Source organism: Phyllostomus discolor, chromosome 10 (assembly GCF_004126475.2).
Source record: "Phyllostomus discolor isolate MPI-MPIP mPhyDis1 chromosome 10, mPhyDis1.pri.v3, whole genome shotgun sequence".
Taxonomy (NCBI): Eukaryota; Metazoa; Chordata; class Mammalia; order Chiroptera; family Phyllostomidae; genus Phyllostomus; species Phyllostomus discolor.
The window spans coordinates 50,328,231-50,356,159 of NC_040912.2; the positions used below are offsets into that span (position 1 = coordinate 50,328,231).

Here is a 27,929-nt window from a genome sequence, read left to right on the forward strand (position 1 = left end):
TAATAAAAATAATGAATCAACATGCATTTAGGTTGTACCACTTCAAGGTGCCCTTCTTGACTGGCATCTCCTTAATGCACTACAGAAAGGTAATGACAAGGAATATGTCTAATGGGAGATTTTAGAAAAGAAACTGATGTGAAAAATATAAAGCAATTCATACCCTGGATGTAGGGGCTGTATGGGTTTTCTATTTCAAAGCTGGGATCCAAAACTTTTAAAACAACCTGTAAAACAAATGTAGGTAAATTTAAACTATTTTACTCCAAAATGTTATTGTTAAATAGTATACTCTTTTTTTTTTTTTTAAAGAGGGAAACATCAATAAGTGGGCTGACTCTTGCGCACCCCCTAGTGGGGATCTGGCCTGAAACACAGGCATGTGCCCTTACTGGGAATTGAACTGGCAACCCTTTTGGTTTGCGGGATGGTACTTAATCCACTGAGCCACAACAGCCAGGGATAAACAGTATACTCTTAAAAAAGAGATTCTGATCTTACAAGCAGGCTGAGCTCTTGCCTCCCAGGTATCATAGGGTACAGGTTATTATTAAGTTCTCATTTGAATAAAAGTACCAAGAAGGAAAAGAAAGCCATAAACAGTCATGTTGGCTCTTTATACATAAGAGGTTTGTGAAGGCAGGAGTCATGATTCCGAAGGTAAAAAAGGCCCCCGTTCTGGGTTGGGGTGGAGTTATGGGGCCACGGTTCAGTGTGTCATCATCAGTTTGGATCTGGCAGGGAATTCTGGAGTTGCTGTCTGCCTCAATCCCTTCTCCTAGACGTGATAAGGTGATACCTGCCAACCCCACTCCTACCCGGACCCTCCACCAGTTACTGGTTTTGCTCAGGAGATGTTCCTGGCAGATCCCAGCAGAGTGCTGGTTTACAGAGCCAGGAGACGAGACAACTAGTCCAGAGCTGCACTAGCCTATGTGCTGCCTTGCAAGGGTTAGAAACATGCTCTTCCCCTGCCTTTCCCAGGTCCCGGTGCCCAGCCTGGCTTTCAGCACCTGCCCACCTTCAGCTGGTCTCTCTGTGAAGGATTATTTCTTAGAGGGTATTTATCATTTATCTGAATTTGAGATGAATTCAGGACTCATTTCAATACTCAAATGAGGACTCAAATGAGGCCTCATTTCAGGACTCATTTAAACTCTATAATTTTAAAAAACCAACCACTAAGTTCTATTTCAGCAAACACTATCTAAATTGTTTTCATCTCAATTAACCACATGAACAAAAAAATGGTTTATTTTACATTAAAGAAATCCAAGAAAGGAAAGGCTACCTCACCGCCAGTGGAGGGTTCAATATCCGAATATCTAGAGTCACACACAAGGTCTCCCACTCCCTGGGCCTGGCCAGATGTGATGTTGGGGAAGGAAGTGGCACAGTTTTTTGCAAAATATTTAAACACTTTCCAGGTGTGTCCATAGTCTGTGGAACGTTCAACTAACATCGCAGCAGGCCGAAAAGTCTGTGGAAAAATGAGTTAACTTGCGATGCTTCACAAAGGAAGATCATATTACCCACATCATATTGAATATTTGATTTTCTAACTCTATATTTTCAAACCTTATTTGTATCCTTTAAAATCACTATACAAAGAACCTACCAAAATCTCTTCCCAAAAGTGGGCAGGCATTTATGAGCACATATTTTGCCCTATAATCTAATTCTATTTTAAAAATATTTGTGGCCATGTGATTTAATAATTGAAGGAAGATGGCATATTAATTTTTAAGAGGTTAGTGTAATTAATATTTTACAGCAATTTGCATGCAGTTTTCTTGGCCTAGAATGCTTTTCCTCTGGTACACTGTTATATATCCTTGAAAATCTATTATGAAGTTTACCTGGATTCCCCAGAGCAGCTTTAGCCTTGTCAGTGAACTTCTCACCATTCTTACCATATGTCTAGGCACTTATCACCCTGTGTTATAATTTTAAATTTATATATGTGCTGAAATCATAACTAGACTGTCAGTTCTTTAAGGGCAAAGGCTAAGATTTTTTTCATTTTTATAACTTTTCATTTTATATTCATTTTTTATTACCACAATTTAGCACCAGGCCTGACAGCAAAATTAGAATTTTGATGAATGATTAGAGAGTGACTATAGCACAAGGTTTTCTCTGGCATCTCACTAACCTTAGCAGAGATCCTTTAATTGTTCTTCCTTTTTGATCAAAGTCTTTCCATATGTCCCTAAATAATTTCCAGTTCCTGTCTTTTCTCCTCAGAGTTATCTCTTCCTCATTTCTGTGGCCTCTAACCCCTAGTGCTTCGTGATTTCCTCTTTGCTACATATTCTAAGACATTTCTGTTGTCGTGGACCATATAAGTTATTAATTAATGAGCATTGGTATTGTGTTTTTGTTCAAGAACAAACAACCGGATGACAAAGCTGGACTTTGGATGCACACAGCTTTTTGTTCTCTGCAAGGAAGTGAGCAAGTGAAATTTCAGGCAGGCCCAGTGTTTGGTAAGTATATAAAAGGGGCAGCAAACCTACGCATCTGTACCTTAAAGGTCAGAATAAGGTGGCTGAACTGAAATAGTGCCTCTAGGTCCAATCTGATGCTGACGTGATCAAGACCTAAAGAAAAATCCAGAAAGAAGAAAATCAGTGGTTTTGAGGGACCCCTGCTTATCATATTAATCCCTCGCTCTGGCTTATCTGTAATAAAACCCTTTGAAATCACATGCTGGTGACCAGCACTCTTTCCTAGTCTGCTGGAGCGGTTTCCCATGCCATTCCATGCCCAAGAGAAGGTCTTTGGGAGAGCAAGCTAGGGTTTACTCAGAGTGTGCCACATTGATGTTTTGGTGGCCATGCTTATGGCCACAGTGTGGCAGTATTCCATAGGACCAAGAACATTTCCCATAGGGAGAACAAGAGGGCTCATTTCCTTGGACTCAAATCTGCACTACACACAAACAGGAGCTAGAAAGCTAGAGCATGGTAAAATCGACACACCCTGTGCTTCCAACAGCTGCCAACAATTATTTGAACTAGTTTTATTGTTATGTAGCATAAAACACAGCCTGGAACATTCCCCTGGAGTGAGGCTCTGTGGGCCCCTGAATGGCCTAGTAGGAGACCAAGGCGTCCTGGCCTGGATTTGCACTGAGGTAACAGGCTGCCCTCTTCTCTAGCATGGATGTAGAAGATTGGCCCCAGTCTGGACACACTGGAAGCTCTGATCCCTCTGAAGAGCACTGTCCAGTAGAAATATGAGTCACATGTGCCATTTAAAATTCTCTGGCAGCCAGAGTTATACAAATAAAAAAAAGCAGGTGAAATCATTTTTAATGTACTTAACAGAATATGTAAAAATATCCTCATTTCAGTATGTAATCAGTATTTTTTTTAAGATCTTATTTATTTTTAGAGAGGGGGGAAGGGAGGGAGAAAGAGAGGGAGAGAAACATCAATGTGTGGTTGCCTCTCACATGGCCCCCACTGGGGACCTGACCTGCATTCCAGGCATGTGCCCTGACTGGGAATAGAACCGATGACCCTTTGATTCACAGCCCGTGCTCAATCCACTGAGCTACACCAGCCAGGGCTGTAATCAATATTTTTAAAATTAGTAGTGTTTTATTACACGTTTCCCCCTAAACTAAGTGTTAGAAATCTCGTGTGTTTTTGTACTTGCCATACATCTTGATTTGAATGAGCCTTGCTTTTAATGCCCAGGAGCCATATGTGGCTTGGGGCTCTGGCACTGGCAGTGAAGCTCTACAGAACAGTGGCTGGACTGCAGTGCCCTGGGGTGCAGTAACCTTCCAGGGTGAATGGCGCCAGGAAGGGTTTGCTGCAGATGGGGCAGCCACATTCCAGTCTCTGTCAAGGCTCCTCACCCTTTCTGGAAAGGAGATCTGCTTTCTCCTCTCCAAAATTCTTGGTTGAGACCCCTTGTCCCTGTAATGAGCCTTGACAGAGGGCCATTCCCTCTTGGAGATGTGGGGCAAATGCTGGACATGTGGGTCAAAAGAGCTGCACAGAAAAAATGGCACCACTCACTAGTGAAGATAGGTGTTTGTGGGAGAAACTGCTTTACATTCATTAGGAAGAGTCCAACTAGTATCAATGATGAGGATCCAAGATGAACTGGTATTTAGTAGACATCGATCATGTACTTGCCCAATGGAAGATGGAAAAATAGCCTCACACCATGCTTGCCCTAACAACCCCATGTGATATTTCTCACACTCCCTCTAAGGCACTAGGATCCCCTAAGGGAAATATGTTTACCTCTGAGGAAAATGGATTATAGCCCAAAGTGCAACATATAGAGATGTGGCAGATGGAACCATTTTGGGGGGCGGGGTTAGGACTGCAGAGCAGTATGGAAGAGAGGCCATCCTGAGTGAGCCAGTCTGCATTAATGTAAGCACATAGGGCCCAGGGCTGGGTGGCATATGAAGAATCCCTGGTCAGGCTCAAATTTAGAGTGAGCATCTAGGAAACACCAGGGTGCGGCCCAATAGCACAGTTGTTCATGACCAGAGGAGGGCACAGACCCAGAAAGGCAAGAACTTCAGTCATTGGCCAACTATCCTTTCATTTCAATTTTTATATTGAAATCTTCAGCTTGTAGTAAGAAATGACATGTCCTTTACCTCTCTTCCTTCATGCATTGAGGAAGGAAAAAGCACATGGTGTGAACTCTTAGATTTCCCCTGGCATTATTAATTCCACTTATCAGTGTGTTTTATGTTGGGCTTTATTTACCAATACCTCATAAACTTCCTTATTATCATTATTTTTTACAAAGAACAAAAGAATGCAGAGATATTTTCTTCCCTGGCAAGGAAAGAGAACATGCTGAGTATGTGCTTAAAATACAATTCTATTTCTCTAGAAACAAATAATCTTTTTTAAAGTGAAAAGAAAATTTATTCTTATACAGGGCTCTGCCTTCTGGTGAATGCTGTTCCAATATAACTGCTTGCTCTGACACTGTTAAAATCATAAACACACCTTATTAAAAATATGAAGAAATAAAACATTGGAAAGGAACTTAATCATACCATTTTCAGATTGCCACCATTTCTTTTCTCTGTCTGGTTCAAAATTTGTAATCACATTCTCAATGGTGTGGCTGTTGGGTTGGGTGTGTGGATCATAAGGGAATCTGGAGTCACAAATGAAGCATTTTTGTTCCCCCTGAAAAACACCATCATTAACATTTAAAATAAAGAACTATAATTACTTATTGTTGATCTGAATTTAAAAACAAACTGTACCTACTATATTTGTCATTCAATCTGGCTAAAAATAAAAAGCAGAGGAAATAACAAGGCATCAATTTTTCCATCAATAGATGCTTAAATGAAATAACAAATGAAATTAAAATATGTCTTAGAATTTTTATAAATTTGTATATTTGGAGCAAAAATGAAAATATATGAGGAACCAATTCTTTTTTCATTCAAGATGCAGATGATCTGGAGATTATTTTCAACTATAGAGAAATAATTAGAATATAACTTTGAGTGGAATTATTATTTTTAGTTAAAAGAAGAATGTTTGGCACAAAACTAATGAAACAATGGGCTCTTAGGTTAACTGCAACCATCATCCTTTCTCTCTCAGACTTACTTTTTGGCAGAAAAGCTTCCAATTCCAAAACCTTTATATCACACATGTGGATTTTATAAAAGATTTTCATAAACTCACAACAGAGAGCCCCACCCTCTTGTCTCACAGACAAGGTCTTATTAGTAAATGAGAACTAACTTTCCATGAGATGGATTTTCAAATGCTGTTAACAGCCAACTTGGCCTTGGAGTGTGCTCACTTGACTATGTCTGCTTGTAGCTGTACTTATTTGAAACACATCCTAGAAATAAACCCACAACTTTAGAGTCAACTAATATTTGACAGAGGAAGCAAGCACGTACAATAGGCTAAAGATAGTTTGTTTATTCAATAATGATGTTGGAAAAATTGGAGCATGCAGAAAAATGAAGTTAGACCACCTTCTTACACCACACACAAGAATAAATTCAAAATGGATTAAGGACTTAAATATTAGACCTGAATCCATAAAAATTCTAGAAAAAAACATAGGCAACAAAATCTCAAACATTTCTCATAACAATATTTTATTGGATATATCTCCCCAGGCAAGGGAAACAAAAAAATTAAAATAAACAAATGGGACTATATCAAACTAAAAAGTTTTTGCACAGCGATGAAGACCATCAACAAAATTAAAATACAATCCATGGAATGGGAGAACATATTCGCCAGTACATCTGATAAGGTGTTTATATCCAAAATTTATAAAGAACTTACAAAACTCAACACCAAAAAAATGAAACAATCCAATTAAAATATGAGCAAAGGACTTGAATAGATACTTCTCCAAAGAGGACATACAGATGGCCAACAGGCATATGAAAAGATGCTCAGTGTCATTAATTACCAGAGAAATGCAAATTCAAACCACAATGATATATCACCTCACTGCTGTCAGAATGGCTATCATCAATAAATCAACAAATAAGTGCTGGCAAGGATGTGGAGAAAAGGGAAACTTTTGCACTGTTGGTGGGAGTGCAAATTGGTGCAGGCACTGTGGAAAGCAGTATGGAGATACCTCAGAATGTTAAAAATGCAACTGTCTTTTTAAAAAAGACTTTATTTATTTTTAGACAGAGGGAAAGGAAGGGAGAAAGAGAGGGAGACAAATATCAATGTGTGGTCGCCTCCCAAGTATCCCCTAGTGGGGACTGGCCCCCAACCCAGGCGTGTGCCCTGAGTGGGAATTGAACCGGCAACCCTTTGGTTTGCAGGCTGGCACTCAATCCACTGAGCCACACCAGCCAGGCTGAAACTGCCTTTTGACCTAGTGATCCCCCTTCTAGGAATATATCTGAAGAAACCCAAAACATTAATTTGAAAGAACATAAGCACCCCTGTGTTCATTGCAGCATTATTTACAATCCCCAAGATATGGAAGCAGCCCAAGCATCCTTCAATAAATGAGGGGATAAAACAATTACAGGACATTTACACAATGGAATACTACTCAGCCATAAAATAAAGAAGATTTTACCCTTTGCAAGAGCATGGATTGACCTGGAGAACTGGCTTATTATGCTAAGCGAAATAAGCCAGTCAGAGGAAGACAAGTACCATATGATTTCACTCATATGTGGAATCTATTGAACAAACTGAACTAACAAGCAAAATACAGACAGACTCACATAGAGAACAGGATGACAGCTATTGGGCAGGGAGGTTAGGGGGTGGAGGGATTGAGCAAAAATGAAAAAGGACTCATGGACAAAACTGTGGTGATTGTTTTTGGAGGGGAGAGGTATATTAGTGGGATAAATGGTAATGGAAAAAATACAATAAAAAATTAAAATTAAAATACAAAAAAAAACCTCCTAAGGAAATTTCCAAAGACTTCCAAAAGACTGCCCGTGGCCTGTGCAGCTGTTCCAGGCTAATGTGCGGGGAGTGGACTCTGGAGGAACATTTTTACAAAGCTTTCAAGAAGCCGGAGCTGTTTATTACCATTCCTTATGCTGGAAATTGCTTACAACGGCGAATGCACTCATCAGTGTTTAATGAATGTTGACTTTACGTCCTGACCATGACTTGCAAGGGTCTACATGACCTCATCAGGGCTGCCTCCTTGACTGCCTTCCCTGATACATTCAGCCTTAGCTACACTCACCTCTTTTCCTTGAGCTTATCGAGAACCCTTGTGACTTAGAATCTTGACACAAGCTGTTCTCAGTTCTCCCTGAACCCGCACCAAATATTCCTATCTCTTGCTCCTCCCCTTCTTTGAGGTCTCTGCTTAAATGCCATCATCTCAGAGAAATTTTCCTTGATGTTTATGTAAAATACCACCACCCCCCACTCTTATTGCCTCTGCCAGTCTCTATCCCTTACCCTGCATGACAATATTTTCTAAGCCCTTATCACTACCTGAAACTATATTATATAGCGGTTGGATTTCTGTCTGTTGGCATAATTAAACTTTAAGTTAAATGAGGACAAGGACTTTGTTTTGTTTATGGCTGTATTCTCCTTACCTAGAATAGTGTCTGGACCATAGTAGATAATCAGTAAAATTTGTTGAATGAATGCATGATGATTTTAATGACTATTTCTGCTAGAGTCTATCAAGATAAACCAGCTTTTCAAGAGCTCCACATAAACTTTTTATTTTTTAAATATTTTATTTATTTATTTTTAGAGAGAGAGAGAGAAAGAGAGGGAAAGAAACATGGGTGTAAGAGAGAAACATCCATTGGTTGCCTCTCACACAGGCCCCAACTGGGGACCTAACCTACAACCTTGGCGTGTGCCCTGATTGGGAATTGAACCAGTAACCTTTTACTTTGTAGAATGATGCCCAACCAACTGAGTGACACTGGTCAGGCCTATAAAATCTTTTTAGAATTACTAGCCACTATAAACCTTCCACTTGAAGGAATAAAGGAACAATGGAAGCTAGCTCAATTCTCCTATGGAGAAGCTTGACCCAGGTCTGTCCCAAAAGAGCAGCAGAAACCCTGTGATTGAATCACAAGATGTTGAGACTATAAAAATTTTGGGGGGAAAGTCCTGGCTGGCATAGCTCAGTGGATTGAGCGCGGGCTGGGAACCAAAGTGTCCCAGGTTCAATTCCCAGCCAGGGTACATTCCTGGGTTGCAGGCCATAACCCCCAGCAACCACACATTGATGTTTCTCTCTGTCTCTCTCTCTATCTCCCTCCCTTCCCTCTCTAAAAAGAAATAAATAAATAAAATCTTAAAGAAATGTCAATTTCAACTGAAGAATAAAATTAATAATTATTTAAAAAAAATTGGGGGGGGAATGTTTATACTCAGGGCTTGTGGCTATCCTTTCTGTAAACATTTCAGGAGCACAGCAGCGGAGACTAAGCAGGAATCCCAACTTGTGTGACACTGCGAGTCGATGTTGACTTGAAGTTTTTGAAGAGGATGCTGTGCTTGGTAGCAGTTTCTTAGACAACAGACAGGAAAATCACCCCCATCCCGCACAATGTTTGTGCAGACTAGCACTTGCAGTCCCACCTGTGAAACTTTGTCAGCCTGAAGATATTCTGAGATTTTTTTTCAGCTCTAGGATTTTTAAGATTTCTGTGATTTTACAGACAAAAGAAGTTTCTGAAGTTTGATTTACTTCTGTTTTTGGTGGTGTGAAATTAAGACATAGGAACATGAATTTCTGATTATCGTCCGAGTGTATCAGGGGTTGGCTAGGATGAGGGTAAGTGAATGCCAGTGGTTAAAGAACAAGATGGGTGATCTTGGGTTGGAAAGTTTCTAATGTTAGAGTTGAGAACCACTTCTTTGTCTACAGGACCTGGACTCATAAAATCAGTGGAAGGGCCATCCGTCCCACCTGACCTAGATAGAGTTGAGTAAACTTCTACAGTGGCATTTCCTTGCATGTGTAGAGAAGTTGCTTTCTTATACAAGTAGTTCCCAAACTTAGAACAGTGCTAAGCATTCAGGTATTGTCTCTACTTAATTATAATCACCCTCTTTTGTTAGAAACCAATGAGAATACAAAGCATTTCCCAGAGACCTCCAGGAGTTGCCTTGATGAACAATACATGGAAAAGCCTGGGCCGCTAACATTAGGCTTGTGTCCAACTTCCTTCCTGCACATCCCCTCACTGATGGCTTGACATGACTGCCTCAGGCTTTTCAGCAGGTATGAGGCACAGATGACCTGGGGTGCTTGATCTGCTCTCAGGATACAGGGAAGAACAAATTCTAAAGCAACCTGTTCTTTTAACACACTGGGTCTTCAAGGAAAAAAGGCCACAACATATGTTCACATTGGGATTTTATGGTTTTTAGGCAAGACCAAGACAGTTTCCAAGTGGCATTGTGAGGCTGCAGTGAATTCCAGGTTCCACACCCTTCTATCTCTATGGCAGGGCAGGGAGAACTCCTGGTTAGCATAATGGCCTTAAGGGCCTGATGGATCCTCAGTCTTTACCTATTAAGTCAACTAGGTTTATTCTATGGCAGCCACATTTTCTAGTCATTCCCTTCAAAGGCTGAACCAAAAAGACTTTTCTGTTAAATTCTAAAGGTAACAAGAAACAGATTAAGTAGATCTTTCTATTTTCTGATTTGACAAGGTTTCCTGGACTTTGAATTGTGTCACACGTGTCTCTGATGATCCGAAAGGAATGTTGTCTCCTTCTTTACTGTTGTCTGAACAGCCCCAGATGTACTTGGAAGAAACCACATCAGTGATTAAATAATGTCCCAACAAGTAAACAAAGAACCAACCCACCTCGAGGTAGCTGAGGATGCAGTATTTCTGGGCTCCGCCCAGCCCACAGGTAGAAGAAGCCGTGAGCTGTGTGCTGCGTCCCACCAGGAGATTGCCTGTGGTGGGATAACAGGCACGCTTGTTGCATCTGTCTTCAGCTTTTGCATAACTGAGCAACCCTTGAACACAACAGAAACAGCTACTTAGAAGGCAGTGCAGGGGTAGTCAAAGGCTTAACGAGGCAACTGGTTAAGTTGGAAAGTTAACAGTGCATTTATTTATTTTTTAAAAGATTGTATTTATTTATTTTTAGAGAAAGGGGAAGGGAAGGAGAAACAGGGGGAGAGAAACATCAATGTGTGGTTGCCTCTCCTGTGTTCCCTACTGGGGACCTGGCCCACAACCTAGGCACGTGCCCTGACTGGGAATTGAACACATGACCCTTTGGTTTGCAGCTCACACTCAATCCACTGAGTTACACCAGCCAGGGCAACAGTCCATTTATTTTTAATATTAGTTCTGTTGATCATTAAGACCCTTGTCCTAGATGGTCTTGGTGCCCTTAGCCTGATGGAAATTTCTTAACCTGGGAGGTTATACCATCTGTGTTCTGGTCCTCACCTTGGCCAGCCTGTAGCCAATGACTGACAAATACATAATTCAGTACATAATTCATCGCCTGAGGCTAGGATCAACTCCACTGTGCAAATTATGCTCAGAACCTCTCCACAGGATGGGGGAGGCTGAAGCCTGACTCCAGCTGGTACCCCCTTCCGCCTTTGCTTCCTCGCCTGACCCCTCAGAGCGCTCTCTCAATAAATCACATACCCACAAATCCCTGTCTCAGGCTCTGCTTCTAAGAACCTCACCTGAGACAGCTTCTCTGTACTGGGAATCCTCCATGTATCATTTTAGGGCAAAAACAGAGAAGAATACAGACACGAGGAAGGAGAATCCTAATCCTGCCTAATAGTGTCCTAAACTATGTTAAGTTCAATTGATCCATTATGAGTTGTTGGGCTCAGATGTACCATGGAACAAATCATGCCCCTTTGGGACCAAGTGAGAGACGGAGTCCCAGTGTGTACAGCACACTGAGCCCTTGATACCTGCTGTCCGACAGATCTGTCTAGATGGGATTTGGTCACAAGAGGTGTAAGATCATTGCAAGGGCACCTCCATCTCTACTGTCACTTCAATTCTTTACTTTCTATGTGCAGCCTCTGAGACAGTATTCTTATATTTCAGTTTAAAAACTATTTTGAAAGTTCTAATTGTTTTAAAATGTTAAATTCTGAGTTAAGACAATGTTAAATCTTTATATTTGAATGTGGAGTGGGTAGGCTGAGCTGAACTATTTCCTGCCTGCATGGCTTGCCTGCAGGGTTTGCCCTACTATGTTGGAGCTACATTTTTGTAACCCGTAACACATTAACAGATTTGTTCATTGTTGGGAAGTTTGAAGGAAACAAAGTAGAATCTTACTGGGCCTAAGTAAGGCTAATACAAATATAAAATTAAATGCAGATACAATGTGAGTCAACTGTGACTTTTTATTGATAGCTATTTATAGTGTCAGTGTATTTCTTCTTTTAAAAGTGAATTTGAACAAGACAATACAGTATCTTTTAAAGTTTGATTAAAGGGTTAGAATTCTGTTTGATTCTCAAGGCCAAAATCCAAGCATTAGTTTTCTCCTGATTAAAATTCAAATATAGACATGGCAATTTTGCAGAAATACAATAGGTTGAAAGACACAGAACCGAGAACAGCTGAAACAACTTTGAAAATCTCTCTACTTGATATTAAAGCTTTCAATGTAGGGACAGTAAACAAGAGAGTGTAATGCTGATAGAAGGAGAGGCCCATAAGTCAATGGAACAGAACAGAGAACCTAGAAATACATCCACACACATATGCCCAACTGATATTTGAGGTGCAAAGGCAATTGAATGGAGGAAGGATAACCTTTTCAACAAACAGTGCTGGAGACATTGAAGATCCATAGGCAAAAATGAACTTTCATGAAAACTTTATGACTTATATAAATATTAACACAAAATGAATCATGGATTTAAATCTAAAATATATAAGCATAAAGGTATAAAACTCCTATAGCATGCAGAAGAAAATCTTTGGGAGTCAGGGCTAGGCAAAGACATTTTAGAATTGATGACAAGAGCATGATCCATAAAAAGAAAATCTGATAAATTGGACCTCATCAAAATTAGAAGCTTCACAAAGAAATAAAAAGGCAAGCAGCAGGCTAGAAGAATATAATTGCAAATCACATATCTGACTGATATCTTGATCTAAAATATAGAGCACGCTCAAAATTCAGCATTAAAAATGAACCCAGCTCTGGATGGCATGGCTCAGTGGATTGAGTGCCAGCCTGTGAACCAACGGGTCCCTGGTTCAATTCCTAGTCACGGCACCTGCCTGGGTTGTGTGCCAGGTCCCCAGTGGGGAGTGCGCAAGAGGCAACCACACATTGATGTTTCTCTCCCTCTCTTTCTCCCTCCCTTCCCCTCTCTAAAAAAATAAATAAAATCTTTAAAAAAAATCAACCCAGCAATAACATGACAAGTGGCATGAATAGACATTGCACTGAAGAAGATATACAAATGTCAAATAAAGCCCTGAAAATGTGTTCAGCATCATTAGCCATTAGGGAAATGCAAACTGAAGCCACAATAAGATGCTACTACATACCTATCAGAATGGTTAGAAAAACAGTAGTAACACTAGATGCTGGTGAGAATATGGAGAAGCTGGAGCACTCATACACTGCTGGTGGGAATGTAAAATGTCTGGGGGACAATATGACAGCTTTTAAGAAAACTGAGCTTGTGCTTATCATACAATCCAGCAATTACACTCTTAGATATTTATCCCAGAGATATGAACATTTATGTTTATATAAAAACCTGTGTACACATGTCCATAGCATCTTTATTTATAATAGTCAAATACTGGAAACAAGCCAGTTTTCCTTCAATGAGTGAATGCTTAAGCAAAGTGTTGGTACAATCATATCATGGAATAGTTCTCAGCAATAAAAATGAGTGAATCTTGAAACATGGCAGCAATGTGGATAAACCTCAAAGGAGTTAGGCTGAGTGAAAAAGGCCAATCTCAGAACGTTATATACTGGCCCTGAAAAACAGGGCAGCTAAGTTGGATGGGGCATCATCCCATGAAGAGAAAAGTCAGTGGTTTGATTCCTGTTTGGGCACACGCCTTGGTTGCAAGTTTGGTCCCCACTCATGGCACATAGAAGAGGCAACCAATCAATGTTTCTCTCTCACATCAATGTTTCTCTCCCTCTCTGTCTCCCTCCCTTCTCCTTGTGCTAAAAAATATAAATAAAATCTTTTAAAAAGGCTATATACTGTGTAATTACATTTCTTGAATGGCAAAACTGTAGAGATGGAGAACAGATTGTTGGGGGGTTTGGGAGGCAAGGAGGGAAGGAGGTGGGGGTGGCTATGAAGGGGTAGTACTGTGGATCCTTGAAGTGATGAAATTGTTTTGTGTCTTAACTGTGGTGATGGTCATGTGAATAAAATTGAGTAGAATTTCCCTGGCTGGTGTAGCTCAGTGGATGGAATGTGGGCTGCAAACCAAGGGGTCACAAGTTCAAGTCCCAGTCAGGGCACATGCCTGGGTTGTGGGCCAGGTTCCCAGTAGGGAGTGCATGAGAGGTAACCATACAATGATATTTCTCTCCCTCTTTCTCCTTCCTTCCCCTCTCTCTGACAATAAATAAATAAAATATTTTAAAAATGCATAGAATTAATACATACACACAAACAAGTGCACATAAAAGTGGTGAAATCTGAATAAGATCAATGAACTCTATGGATGTTAATTTCCTGGTTGTCATATTGTGCCATAGTTATGCAAGATATTACCATCAGAGGAAACTGGGTGGAAGGTATATGAGATATCTCTGTATTATTTCTTACATCTGCACATGAACCTACAATTACCTCAAAATGAAAGTATGCCCAAACAGTCTTCTTTTCCCTCAAAATTACCCCATCAGCCCCTGGATGGTGAATTAAGTACATCTACATTCTTAAACAACACACACATGACCTCTTCCAGCTGCTAATACACTTTTCCCTTGAGACATTTTATGCCAAGACTTGATTTCAACAGACAGGAGTGAAAGGATTGGCCTAAAATGAAAAACAATTACCATACTACAAACTGAGTTTGGTTTCTTCTCAGCTTTCTCAATTGAAAAATAAAGAATTTGTTATGTACTTGTTCTATAGCTAATGAATTTCTTTTCTTCAACGTGTCCTCCCCAAAATACAAGCGTTTGAAAAATAATGTCCTCTCTGTTATGCATACATTTCCCACATGAACTATTCTGTTAACCTGGTTATTCTGTGGTAATTATCAGTCTGTAAACACACATAGATCATAGTTCTACAGCTAAGAATAAGACACATAATGTCTGCCTCCCTACAGTTTACCAAATGTCAGTTTGAACAGGGAATTTTCTACCTTCAGTCTCATTGCAAAGATTACTATTCTTGAACAAAGACACAGCATTTCCTTCTCTTTATTTGAGATAGATACATAAGAAAACTTAGTTCCGTCATACACTTTTTATTTCATTGTATAGTAAATGATCCTGGATTAGTTAACATGAATTTTTCTCTGACTCACCCAGCAATCCAAATGCAGATCTCCTTTTATTTCCTAGAATTGGCATCTTGGACAAATAACTAATCAGAATTTTGGACTCCAATAGACAAAGGCTTTTTGAAAGAAAGTCAGGTATAGCACTTCTGCTTATGCTACGTGCAGATTAGCTAAGACTTCCCTCCCAGGGATTTATTCTTTTAGACAAGTTCCATCCTGAATTTTTTTATTTGAACTGTTGCCTTGGAGACTTAACCTGCTTTTATAACCCAACTTGGCCAAACTTGTTTTAATCAGATCTTTACTTTTTAGAAATAAAAGTATTCCAGGACTTAAGGAAATTTAACTATTATTTGTGTAATATTCTAAGTACACATATGAACTCATGGTCTAAAATACTTGGCAAAAATTGGCTAGAAACATAAGTAATTCAGGCTGCATGCCTGAACATAAACTGGGCAATATCCTTCCTGGGATAAAAATTTCAGCTGCCAGATTATTACATTAGCAATAGGTCAGAACTAATTCAACAAAGGTGAAGGATAAAGATATTTATGTCTTTAGAAAATCAATGTATTCCTCAAAAATGACATACAACTTAAAGATAGAATCTTATTAAGAATGAAGGTGGGACCAACTTACACCTTATACAAAAATAGATTCAAGGTGGATAAAAGACTTAAATATAAAGTGTGACACCATTAAAGTCCTAGAAGAGAATGTCGGTAGGAAAATCTCAGATATTTCACCCAGAAACTTTTTTACTGACTTGTCTCCTAGAGTAAGGGACATAAAGGAAAGAATAAACAAATGGGACCTCATCAAAATTAAAAGCTTTTGCACAGCTAAGGAAAACAGAATCAAAATAAAAAGAGAACCAACTGTATGGGAAAACATATTTGCCAATGATACCTCAGACAAAGGTTTAATCTCCAAAATATATAAAGAACTTACACGACTCCACTCTAAGAAGACAAGTAACCCAATTAAAAAATGGGCAAAGGACTTGAACAGACACTTCTCCAAGGAGGACATACAGAAAATCCAAAGACACATGAAACAATGCTCAATATCGCTAGCCATCAGAGAGATGCAGATTAAAACCACAATGAGATACCACTTCACACCAGTCAGAATGGCCATCATAAACAAAGCAACAAACAACAAGTGTTGGAGAGGTTGTGGAGAAAGGGGGTCCCTATTGCACTGTTAGTGGGACTGCAGACTGGTACAACCACTATGGAAAGCAGTATGGAACTTCCTCAGAAAACTAAAAATGGATCTGCCTTTTGACCCGGCAATTCCACTGCTGGGACTCTATCCTAAGAATACTAAAACACCAATTCAAAAGAACCTATGCATCCCAATGTTCATAGCAGCACAATTTACAATAGCTAGGTGCTGGAAGCAACCTAGATGCCCATCAGTAAATGAATGGATCAAAAAACTATGGTACATTTACACAATGGAATTCTATGCAGCAGAAAGAAAGAAGGAGCTCCTACCCTTTGCAACAGCATGGATGGAGCTGGAAAGCATTATGCTAAGCGAAACAAGCCAGGCAGTGAAAGACAAATACTACATGATATCACCTTTAACAGGAATCTAAACAACAAAACAAAAAAAAAACCTAGCAAAATATAACCAAAGACACTGAAATAGGGGATAGTCTGACGTGACCAGAGGGGAGAGAAGAGGGAATTTCAGGGGGGAATGGGTAGAGTTTACAGGAACAAATTCGGAGGACACATCACAAAAACTAGGGGTGGGTGGTAATGGGAGGGAAGGGGGGAGGGTTGGGTGGGTGGGCTGGAATGGGAGTAGGGGGGAGAAAACTGTACTTGAACAATGATTAAAAAAAAGAATGAAGGTGGGAGATTTGCCTATTTAAAGAAAATGAACAGTAAATTTTCTATAAGGATCATTTTGTAGAAATAACCATTATTATATAGTTTCTCAGTAATTTTGTATATTGTTATAATTTTCTGATACATGTGAGATATTTTCATATACTTTGGAGTGTACCTCAGAGTTTTAGAGGCTGTGAACACACATTCATGTACTCAGATCCCTTACTTATTATGGGTAAGAAAAAGTACCAAGAATGCACATTAGATAAGGCTTGCACTTTGCATCCTGTTCCCCAAACCTGGCACCAATGCATGTTTCATAATTTTTTTCTCCTTATTTTCCTTAGATTGCAAGACAAAGTGTTTAAATAGGCTCTAGTGTTTACAGAAATGCCTATGGTTGGACAAACCAGAAAATGCCCACATTGGTGGTATGGAGTTAACCTGGTTTGTAGTTTGACCTATAGGCAACCTGAGAGATTTGGGTTACATCAGGGTACCTTAGATTTAGAAATCCTGAATGTATTGCAGCAAAGCCTTTTCTGCCCAAGCTAAGTTGGTTTTGAAGGCATTCCCTTCAGAAGAGGGATCTCCTCGGGGAAGACTCTCTGAAGAAGGTGTGTACATTATCCTCCATTGAGGCTGGGAGAAGGCACAGTCATCCTCAGTGGTTGCCTCTAATTTTGAATGTTGATTTAGTTCCAAAGAGAACATCCAAGTCAGATGTAGATTAAACATCTTTGTTCCCACTGGCTTGTGACTCACCTCTCTGAGACAGGGAATTTTCAACAGACAACAAGTGAGCACTTCCCTTCTAGAGCTGTTCTTTCCTTTTTTATCAGCAGATCTAATTGGGCAATTGCCTCAGGGTTTAAAAAGTGTAAAATTAAAAGATGGGATTCTTGAAGTTTGCTACCATGAAGAAATTCAGCATGAATCTTTGAAGAGAAGAGTCTAAGCAATTTAGTCAGTACTTAGCAATCAAAAGCAGATCTGTCGTAGACATAGAAAATTCAGGATCAGAGAGTGATTGTTGGAAACATATTTTCTATGACTAATGTAAATTATTCTCAGCTTATTAAAAACAGCAGAGGCGTGGAGGATTTGGCCCTTTAGCCCAGAGCTGCTGCTTACTCAGCAGAGGGAATTTTGCCTATAAATTCTTCATGAGACCACATCACTGGAACAAATGTTACATTCAAAGCAGAACTAGTTTTAAAAATTGAAATGCATTATATTTTTAAATTATGAATCTGAAAGTATTTGACTTTCGCTAGTATCTTACTTTACTTACTTACCTTTTGAGGATAATATTCTATTAAAGAGTGGTAGAAATAGCTATGCGTGGGTACTAAACATATTTGAGTGAAATTTTTTAGTTACTTGACACAGTTATACAACAGAGTAGCCATGCAAATATATATAGCAGTATAAAAAAAGAGGTGGATATGTTTAAAAATTATTTCTACTAAATATTTTAGAACAATAACACAAGCAGAAAAATTAATATTTGAACAACTAATACTTACCAAGGTGCAAAAGAAAGGTCAGTTGAAATTGCATTATTTTTTCAGGAAATGATTAAATTCAGTTCTGCTAGGTTAAAAAAAAGGAGGCTAAATCAGTCACTGATAAACTCAATAACTGCATCAGTTGTCAATGATTTGAAAATTTGTCTGATAGTTCTTACCCTTTAGGGACACAAAATACCTATAGCACCCAATTCCTTAAAAAATGAAAGTATATACATTTTTACAAATATTTGTTTTCTATTTTGAAATCACAAAATACAATTATTTGTGGGAAATAATATGAAACAAATATTTCCTTTCCATCTTTTATATTAACCTATTTTGCCCATCTTATTACTTAGAAAAAATAAGTTATGCAGTTAATATGTACCCATTACTGAAAACACAAAAATCAGACAGGGAAAATAAAGGAATTATTATCCATAGTAATACCGTTTGCAGAGAAGTGGTTAATGTCTTGCTATAGGTTCTTCCATACATTCTTCCTTACATATAAATGTTTTCCAAAAATGATTACCATGTCATTATATCTCAGACACCATTTTGTGCCAGATATATCTGGTCTGTCTGTAATATATCCAGCCATATAATATGAAAAATAGAGACATTTATTGAAGAAGATACAAGGTACAAGAAACATGGTACATAAGACAATGATGCCTCAGTCCCCTTCAAAGTAAGCACCTTGGGATCTCACACAGTTCTCCCAATCACACATCAGCTGACCCATCATTTTTTTCTGAATCTCATTGACAGTCTGAAATCTCTTCCCTTTAAAAGGTAATTTTGGTTTTGGGAAAAGCCACAAGTCACAGGGCGCCAAATCTGGGCTGTAGGGTGGCTGAGTAACCTGGGTGATTTGATGTTTCACCAAAAATCTCTGCATGAGATGTGATGCATGAGGGTGTGTGTTGTGAATAAGCTGCCAATCACCAGTTGCCTATTGCTGCAGCCTTCTGAATCATCCAACAGTTTCCGTGGAGGAAAGTTAAAGCTTAATGCAAAATGTGATACAGATTCGTTGCTCTACTCACTCAGTCATTTTGAATGTGACGACCACACAGTACACATGCTCACTAAATGATGTCTACCACTCCCCTGACTAGTACAGTGAAGTTGTCATTGTTCACACATGCACATTCCAGTCCACTCTCCTTGGCTGCCAGGTTACATCGATGTCTTGAGAACTGTTCTCTTATATGGTTGGACTTTTTTTTTGGACAGACTAATATGTATACATTTATCCTCACCTGAGGGCATGCTTACTAATTTTAGAGAGAGGGGAAGAAGAAAGAAAGGGACAGAAACATTGATCAGTTGCCTCCCATACACACCCTGACTGTGAATGAAACCCTCAGCCTAGGCCTTCTGGTTTACTGAACAATATTCCAAACAACTAAGTCACATGGGCCAGAGTACCAGCAATATATTTTCATGTTAGCAATTTCAACCTAGTGAGGGGCATCAGGATTACCTGAGTGCTTCCACAAACCAAACCTGTGTCCTCCTTTGTAGATTCAGCTAAGGCCCTCTGGCTAGAGGGCTCCCCAAGTTGCTGTTGTGGGAACCCTGATATAGATGAAAGTACACGAACCTCAGTGGGTTGGGAGGTGAGGAAACATCAATGTTTAAGTTACTGGATAGTATTCCTCTGAATGAAGGAACGAAAATTTATTTAACAATTCCCTTATTAGTTGATGTATGCCATGTTTCTAATATTTTCCTGTTATAAATATTTTTGCTAAATTTTTGCTTATATCCTTAATTATTCCCCAGGATATATTAACTGAAGTGGAAATAATGAATCAAAAGCATGACTATGTGTGTACACATACATGTATGCATAAACAGTACACATATATATGCATATATACATGTACACACACTATGTGTGTGTGTGTAAAGCTTTTGATGTCAAACTGCTGTTTGGAAAGTTTGTCCCAATTTACACTCTTGTCAATAGCCTGTGGGAACAGCTGTCACCCTGAGCCCTTAGCAATATTGAGTATTATGAATTTTTAAAGCTTTATCAATTTAAAAAGCAGAGAACTGTTCTTCATCATTATTTTAATGTATTTATTTCAGTAGTAGTGAGTATAAAGATGTTTTTCATGTATTTACAGATGAGAACTATTTTTTACATTCTAGCCTTCAAGTTCTGTCCTAATGGATTGTTTATCCCACGAACCCCACATTTCAGCCCTCTCATCTCCCCTCACCTGCACTGGAGTACGAGCCCAGCACTGCCTGCTTATGGAAAGCTCCTTTGCCTTCAATTCCACCCTGCTAGTTCCAGCCTTCTTATGACGTCCTTTAGAAAGTATTTTGAAATGCCTGGTTTTAGGCAAATGTCCCATTCTGTAGTCCAAGCTCTTTACATAGCCTGGGGGTCATTTGGGATGTCCAATATCATAAGAAAATGACTGAGTGAGAAGCAGCCTCTCTGGAAGCATCTCCTTCTGAAAATGAACTCTGTGTTGTAAAAATCTCCAGATGTGGACTAGTTACCTCACACAAAACTTGTGAAGACCTCTCGGAGAGTCCAGATGGAGCCTTGGGAAGTTTCCCCCTGTGCGGGTCACCTGGACCCCAGCACTTTCTCTAGGTGGTGCTCCTTTCCTTAGTCAGAGCGTGTGGTTTCAGTCAATTACTGAGCTACACTTTTGATAACATGAAATCCCAAATCCTGATGTCCGGGATTCAGAACTCCTGCCTTCATGCTTCATTCCTTCCTTTTTAAAAGTCTCTGGGAGATTTTTCAGCTACCAATGTTCAGACCCAACCGATGTCAATTCAGAATTGCTGGGGGGTGAGACCGAGGTGTAATGTGTCTAAGATGCTTCCCAGAATGTTCTTTTTTTTAAAAAAAAAAAAAAGATTTTATTTATTTTTTAGAGAGAGGGGAAGAGAGGGAGAGAAACATCAATGTGTGAGAGAAACATTGATTAATTGGTTGCTTCTTGCACACCCACAACTGGAGATTTGGCATGCTATCCAGGCATGTGCTCCAGACCAGGAATCAAACCAGAGATCTTTCAGTTCGAAGGCCAGTGCTCAACCCAATGAGTGACCCAGCCAGGGCGAGAGGAGTCTGATATGTACCCTGGACTCAGAACTGACGATGGCTCACAAACACCTAAATCTCATTAATTTGCCTCATGTGCCTGCTCTTCTCCTGGACTCCATTCTAAGAGAAGGGCATAGCCCAATGTTTTTCAAACTTTGCTGCACATTAGAATCACCCAGGGAGATTTAAACATTCTGCCACCCAGGTACATTCCATACCAATTAAATCAGAATACCTGGAGGTGAGGTCCTCACAGCATGTTTAAAGATTCCAGATGATTCCAATATGCAGCAAAGTTTAGGACTCACTGTCAATGCCACGGACCAGTGTGCTTAGGCCAGGAACCTGAGGCTCATTCTGTATTCCTCCTCCCCTCACCCTTCACATTTAACTTTGATCTTATCTCCTTAATCAGTGGTTCTCAAAGTGTGGTCCAAGGACTTAGTAAGGTGACAAATTTGCCTGGGAATTCTCTGGTTTCTGAAAGTCCCTAGGTCCTGGGAATCTCCCTGAGTTCTGGGCAAACCCAGATGTTGGTCACCCTACCGAACCAGCAGAATCAGGGTCATCTGGAAACTAGTTAGAAATGCAAATGATCAAACCCCAGCCCAGGACCTACTATTTAGGAACTCTAGGGATGGGGGCCCAGCACACTGTGCTCTTACAAGCCCTCCATGTGAGTCTGATGCAGCTCAAGTTTAATAAACTGGTGCCCTACATAATTCACAAGACCAGAGATGCTGTTGCTCCCAGAGACAGCAGCCAATGCTTAACAAGACCCCCTCAGTGGCAGGTGCTTTCTTAGCAGTGTGGTTTGGGTGGTCCCCTGGTTGGACATTGCAGGCCCTAGTCACAGCGGCTGTGTTATTGGGGTGAGTGAGGAGGTTCGGTGGATCTGTTCCTGACTGAATGCACATGTACTTCTCAGAGCTTGCTCAGTGAAGGGCTTCTTCTTTTAGCCCTTCAATGTCCAAAATTAATTTTCCCCTTAGAACAGAAGATTTTATAGTGTTCATAAGCTTCTAGGAAGAAGACAGGAAAAAAGAGAGTTTTATTTCATATACGAAGTCTCCCCTATGAAACTTATATTTCTGAATGGGGAAATTCTTTTCTTTTTTTTTATGAGAGAGGGGAAAGAAGGGAGAAAGGGAGAGGAACATCAGTGGGCTGCCTCCCACATGCACCCTGACCAACGACCAGACCTGTAACCCAGGCATGTGCCCTGAGCAGGCATCGAATTGGCAACCTTTCACTTTGCAGGAGGATACCCAATCAACTGAGCCACAATGGTCAAGGCAAGAATGGAGGTATTCTTATCTTCACAGCTCTTAGTAACTCTTTTAAGGCATAAAGTATATTCTGCTTTTTATCTGTTTATTTTTTGGTGACAGCTTTACTGAGAAAATTCACATACCATAAAATTCACTGTCAATATGGCATTCAACATATTCAGAGTTGTGCTCCCTGTCTAACTCTAGAACATTTCATTACCCAAACAAGAATGGCCATCACCCCCATCTGCCTCTTCCTGTACCTCCTACTTTCTCTCTCTGTGGTTTGCCTATTCTAGATATTTCATGCAAATACAATCTCATGGTATGTTGTCCTCTGTGACTGACTTCTTTCAATTAGCAAAATATTTTCAAGGTTCATTCTTCTTGTAGTAGGTATCAATCACACATTCCTTTTTTACTGCCAAATAATATTCCACTATATGGATATACTATGTTCTGTTTATTCATTCACCAGTTTGTGGGCATTTGTTTTTTTCTACTTTTTGGCTATTATGGATAATAGCCAAATGAATAATGAATAATGCTGCTATGAACATTTATCTACAAGTTTTTGTACAGATGTATATTTCCATTTCTCTTGGGTAAATACATAAGAATAGAAACAATTTGCTTTAAAAACATTTTTATGACTTTGTCTAAACCTTCCTTTGTAAGTACTTGAATGCAAACATTAATCTTTTTGTCCCTAGAAGTAGTTAGGAAAATATATTTTAAAAATTTGTTGACTTGAATCCATTTCTTTTGTTGAAATACGTCGGTGTTTAACCTGGACACTAATTTCAGGCATAGAATTTTAGCCTGAGTTTTATTTACTGGCTATATTGCACTAACCTCACCTCACCCACCCCCACTTGAAAGTCTCAGCTGTGTCCTGGAGGCTCCCCTTCCTTCTGGGGCTGCTGCAGCCTTGGCTTTAAGATCCCCTTATCAACTGCCAATCCTGGGTGTCCTGTGGTGCTGACCTTTTACTTGCCTCTTCTCCCATAGCCTTATTCTATGGCTTTTAGTCTCTAACTTTCTCCCTGTTTCATAATTTGCTTTCCAGAGCCCCAGTTTGGGGCTGTTCTTAAATCTTAAAATTTAAACATTGTAATAGGAAGCACTTGGGTGGTAAAGAGGGTCATAAATACAATCATAATCACTCATCAATAGTCCTAATTTTCTTTATCATAGCAGGAAGACATTCTATTTACTGATTTTTTCTTTTAGAGAGAGGGAGGGATGGGAAGAGAGAGAGAGAAACATCAATTTGTTGTTCTATTTATGCACGCGTTCATGGGTTGATTCTTGTATGTGCCTCGACCAGGATAGGATCAAACCCCCAGTCTTGGTGCACAGGGCCGCACTCTAACCAATTGAACTACCTGGCCGGATTCTGGAAGACATTCTAAAGAAGCCTTTATTCCCAGTGTTTGCCTTCATTTAGAACTGATTGTAGAACTATGCTTTGTGAAATGGTCCTGAACCACATCCTGTGAAAGATTCACAGCGTTCAAGTCAGAAGCACTGGCCTATGGTCAAAAGCATCCACACGGGGTGCTCTGCAGGGCCCAGTGGAAAGGAGAGTGAAAATTGCTGGGGTGCCTACCTTTCTTCCTCCACCCAAGTAATGGGAACAGGCCCAAATGAATGCCAACACTGGGGTTTTAAATCCTTTAATCCAGCTATCCCTGAAAGTCCTGAGGCACAGCAAGTGAAGAGGTAAATTAATTCTGGTTAATTCAGGCTGCTGAAAATATGCTCCTTGAAATGATCCAACAAAATGTGGTAAAGCAATTGAAATCCTCCCTGATTTTCTTACTTCTCTATGTCCCACTGCAAGTGAACTCTTGACTTCTTTCTCAGTGAATGTGGATTATGGCTGCTGATCCCTGTAATTACCCTGCAAATCCTTAAGCCTATATGTCAGTTTTTCTGTTTTTCAGAAGAGTATTGTGCAATGCTTCTCAATGGGTTGGTTTGCCCTGCAGAAAACATTTGGCAATGCCTGCGCAAACTTCTGACTGTCACAGCAGGGGAGGGGGATACTATTGGATCTAGTGGGTAGAGGCCATGGATGCCCCTAAATGATATACAATGCACAGGACCATGCCCAGCCCCCTAATAAAGAATTATATGACCCAAAATAGCAATGGTTCTGAGCTTGAGAAGTCACAGGTGGCCCCAGTGCCCTTCGCCAGGGCCTTGCACCCCACCCTTCATTTCCATAAGTTGCTCTGCTCTAGTCTTGACTCCTGTTTTCTGTTTCCCATTTCAGGTGATCTGAGCCCCAAACTAGATGAATGTTAGGGTAAGTCTGGCAACACTTAGAAGTTGTATTGTCTGAAATCATCCACCTAGGTATTATGAAACCAACAGCTGCACATGCAGCATGGTGCGGGCGTTGTGGTAATCCCACCCCTACCTCCCTTCATCAAGCTATTCGTTTCGCTGGTGCCGCTTTTCTGGTTGGTTTATCAGAGCTGACATTTGCAAAGCCTCACAGGGGCTACGTGAAATTTTTTCTTGCTAAACTCATTGGTGAGTTTAAGTGATATGTGTAAAAGTAATTATGATGAATAAATATAATATTACCCCTTCTTTGGATGAAAAGCATGTAAATAGATTTACAACAAGGCTGGATGCATTTTGGTCACTGTTTAACTAATGTTGCTGGATGAAGCAGGTCTTAAAATATATTGTGTTGCAATAAACAGGTCTCAAAATGTGTGAATTGTTGCAATAAACAGTAAAGTATATGAAACTGACAATAACATTCTGGCATTGCTAACTGATTTTAATTCACTCACTGTTCACTAACATTACCTCATCTGCCCTTGCTTGGAGGCTGTGCTCAGGTCAACAAAGTTATGTTTATCTTTCCTTGATTCGAGTAACACATTCTTTTTTCCAGGAATCATTCAATATTTCAGCTGTGTTGCTAAATTGTATCATAGTGAAGAATGCAGAACTAGAAGTTATAAAGCTTCCTTTCCTGTCAATTGAAGCAGATTTTATGTTCCCCTTAAAACAGTATTTACACACACCTAGGATATTAACAAAAATATTTTAAAGATATGGATAGTTCTATAGAATTTGAATTTTTTCTAAATTGTCACCAGTTGTATCACCATAATAAAATAAGCATTTACGTAATACACAATTTAAAATTGTGCAGTTCAACACCACATCATTTGATGCTTTCTTCAACAAACAAAACTTCAAGTCAGTGGCTGCATCCACTGTGCATTAAGCTTCTACTTTTCCCATTGGATACTGCGTTATACAAATGTGTGTGTATGTTATCTGATCATTGATCATTCTGTAAAAGTAACAATTGTACTCTATATGCTGATATATTATACTCGTGCTGGTTCCCCATGTACCTTCACTTGCTGATACCTTCACTTGATCCCCAAAATGCCAACTTGCCAGAGAGATGGAAGTGAGACTTACCAGGATTTGAGAGTCTGCTGAGAGGTGCAGGCAACAGGCAGGGCATGTAAAGGCACACCTGAAAGTGAGAGTCAATTTAAGTAGAAAACATTTGCCCCGAGGCACCTAAGGGTAGGAAAAAAAGATGAGAGGTGTTTCAAAACCTGCCAAAAGAGGTGATTTGTGAAATTACTTGCCTTAGATTTTGACTTACACACAAACACACACACACACACCCAGTATACAGAGGGAAAGAGAGCTCAATTTTAGAGCAAACGTTTATTTCCGTGCCAAACTTCGGAAAATAGTGACTCTGAGAAGTTGCAATTAGGGGCTACAGCAACAAAGTGCAACATTCCTACCAAATTTCTAACTGAGTGTGTAGGTTACTTGTACCTGCTCCAACAGTGGAAGTTAAGGAGGGTGAATCATAAAGAATCAAAGCTTACCTTATGCTCACAAAAGCAACGAGGTGCAATGCCCTCTCAAGGAATAAATGAATTGTTTGAGTGAGATGCTGTAAGTTCACTTGAGTGAAAAGTATGTACCTATTCAAATACATTTTACTTCCTACTTGCAATAATAATGCTTCTTAAAATAAACTCTGAACCTGAAAAACAGCAGTTGATAAATGCAGATGTTTTCATGATTCACTAACTTGTAGAGTCTTTTGCTTGAGCATCCAGCTTTACCTTCAGACCAAGATTCTGGGCGTATGCAGAGAGGAATCTGTGTCTTCTGAAACCTATGGAGAAGGAGTGGGATGGTCCATCGAATATTTTGGCATCTAGAATTTGAGTAGTAAATTTATCTCTGCAAATACAGCACTAAGACAAAGTTAGCTAACCTGTTTCACTGATTGATATCTGTGAGGAAGAAAGAGAAGGAGAAGAACAAACAGCTCACATTGAACAGACAAGAATAAAAAAAAAGGAAGTAAAAGTTCAGGAGGTTAGATCCCAGCTGGTCCCTGGACACTGCATTCTTGCCAGTAACTGCTGCCTGCAGCACAACACGTGTTCATCCTCAGGATGGAAAAAGTCAGTTTTTCAGAATTCATGCAGTCTTGAAAAACTTCTCTCCATTTTTACTATTACGCAGATACTTCACTGGTGCATGCTATAACATAGAAGTTCTGAAAATGATACTATTAAGTACTTCCTAAATTGGATTTTGCTCCATTTTATTGCTCCATTATTTAATTGGGTTTGAATATTTCAGTAAGTCACCCAGCAAAGTTGTTTATATTTTTATATACCAAGGAGATGAAACAGAAAACATTCTCTTCTTTGATCTTCCCCTTAAACATTGGTGTTTCCTCAGTTTTGTCACCTGAGCATCTCCTTCTCTTCCTTCGTGTGTTCCTCAGGCAACCCTTTTGGATAGTTTAACGTCTTAAACCACTTCTTCTTTCTCTGCCTCTAACCCCACCTACGTCCTAAATTTTGATTCCATGTTTCCAACTGCCTCTTGATAACTCTGTCCTATGACTCACCAGCACCACTAACATACAATGTTCACAGTTGTTCAAACCTGTCCATCTTCTTCATTTCCATACCCTCTCAGTGAACAGAATGGCATCTTTACCCGCTCATTTGTGCAATTTAGGAACCTCAGCTATGCTTAATTTCTCTTTTCCCTTCATTCCCCAGACATAGAATAAAAGTGCCTGAGCCTGGCCTCCCTAAACCATTGATGGGGTTCAGTGACAAAAAGGGAAGTAGCATTAGCTATTTCTCCGATTGCTTCCCCCAAAGTCCTTGTGTTGTCCCCTCAGCAGAAACACCGCTGGTGATGTGTGCAGTAGTAG

The 27,929-nt window shown here is 39.7% G+C and overlaps 1 protein-coding gene across 4 annotated transcripts in view; it reads right to left on the bottom strand.

Moving 5' to 3' along the window:
• The window catches only part of LAMB4 (laminin subunit beta 4), a 119,856-nt gene extending 93,655 nt beyond the window's left edge, over positions 1-26,201 (bottom strand). For 3 of the 4 annotated variants that reach the window (XM_036010791.1, XM_036010789.1, XM_036010792.1), the window contains exons 1-7: positions 26,141-26,201; positions 18,341-18,407; positions 10,321-10,478; positions 5,045-5,180; positions 2,530-2,603; positions 1,292-1,480; positions 164-227 (exon numbers count right to left, since the gene is read on the bottom strand). In XM_036010791.1, the coding sequence (XP_035866684.1) occupies positions 164-227; positions 1,292-1,480; positions 2,530-2,603; positions 5,045-5,180; positions 10,321-10,478; positions 18,341-18,374 (655 nt within the window). In that variant the 5' untranslated portion in view covers positions 18,375-18,407; positions 26,141-26,201. The remainder of the gene's footprint in view (positions 1-163; positions 228-1,291; positions 1,481-2,529; positions 2,604-5,044; positions 5,181-10,320; positions 10,479-18,340; positions 18,408-26,140) is intronic. The other variant, XM_036010790.1, reaches the window with a different exon arrangement.
• Between the last annotated feature and the right edge of the window lie 1,728 nt (positions 26,202-27,929).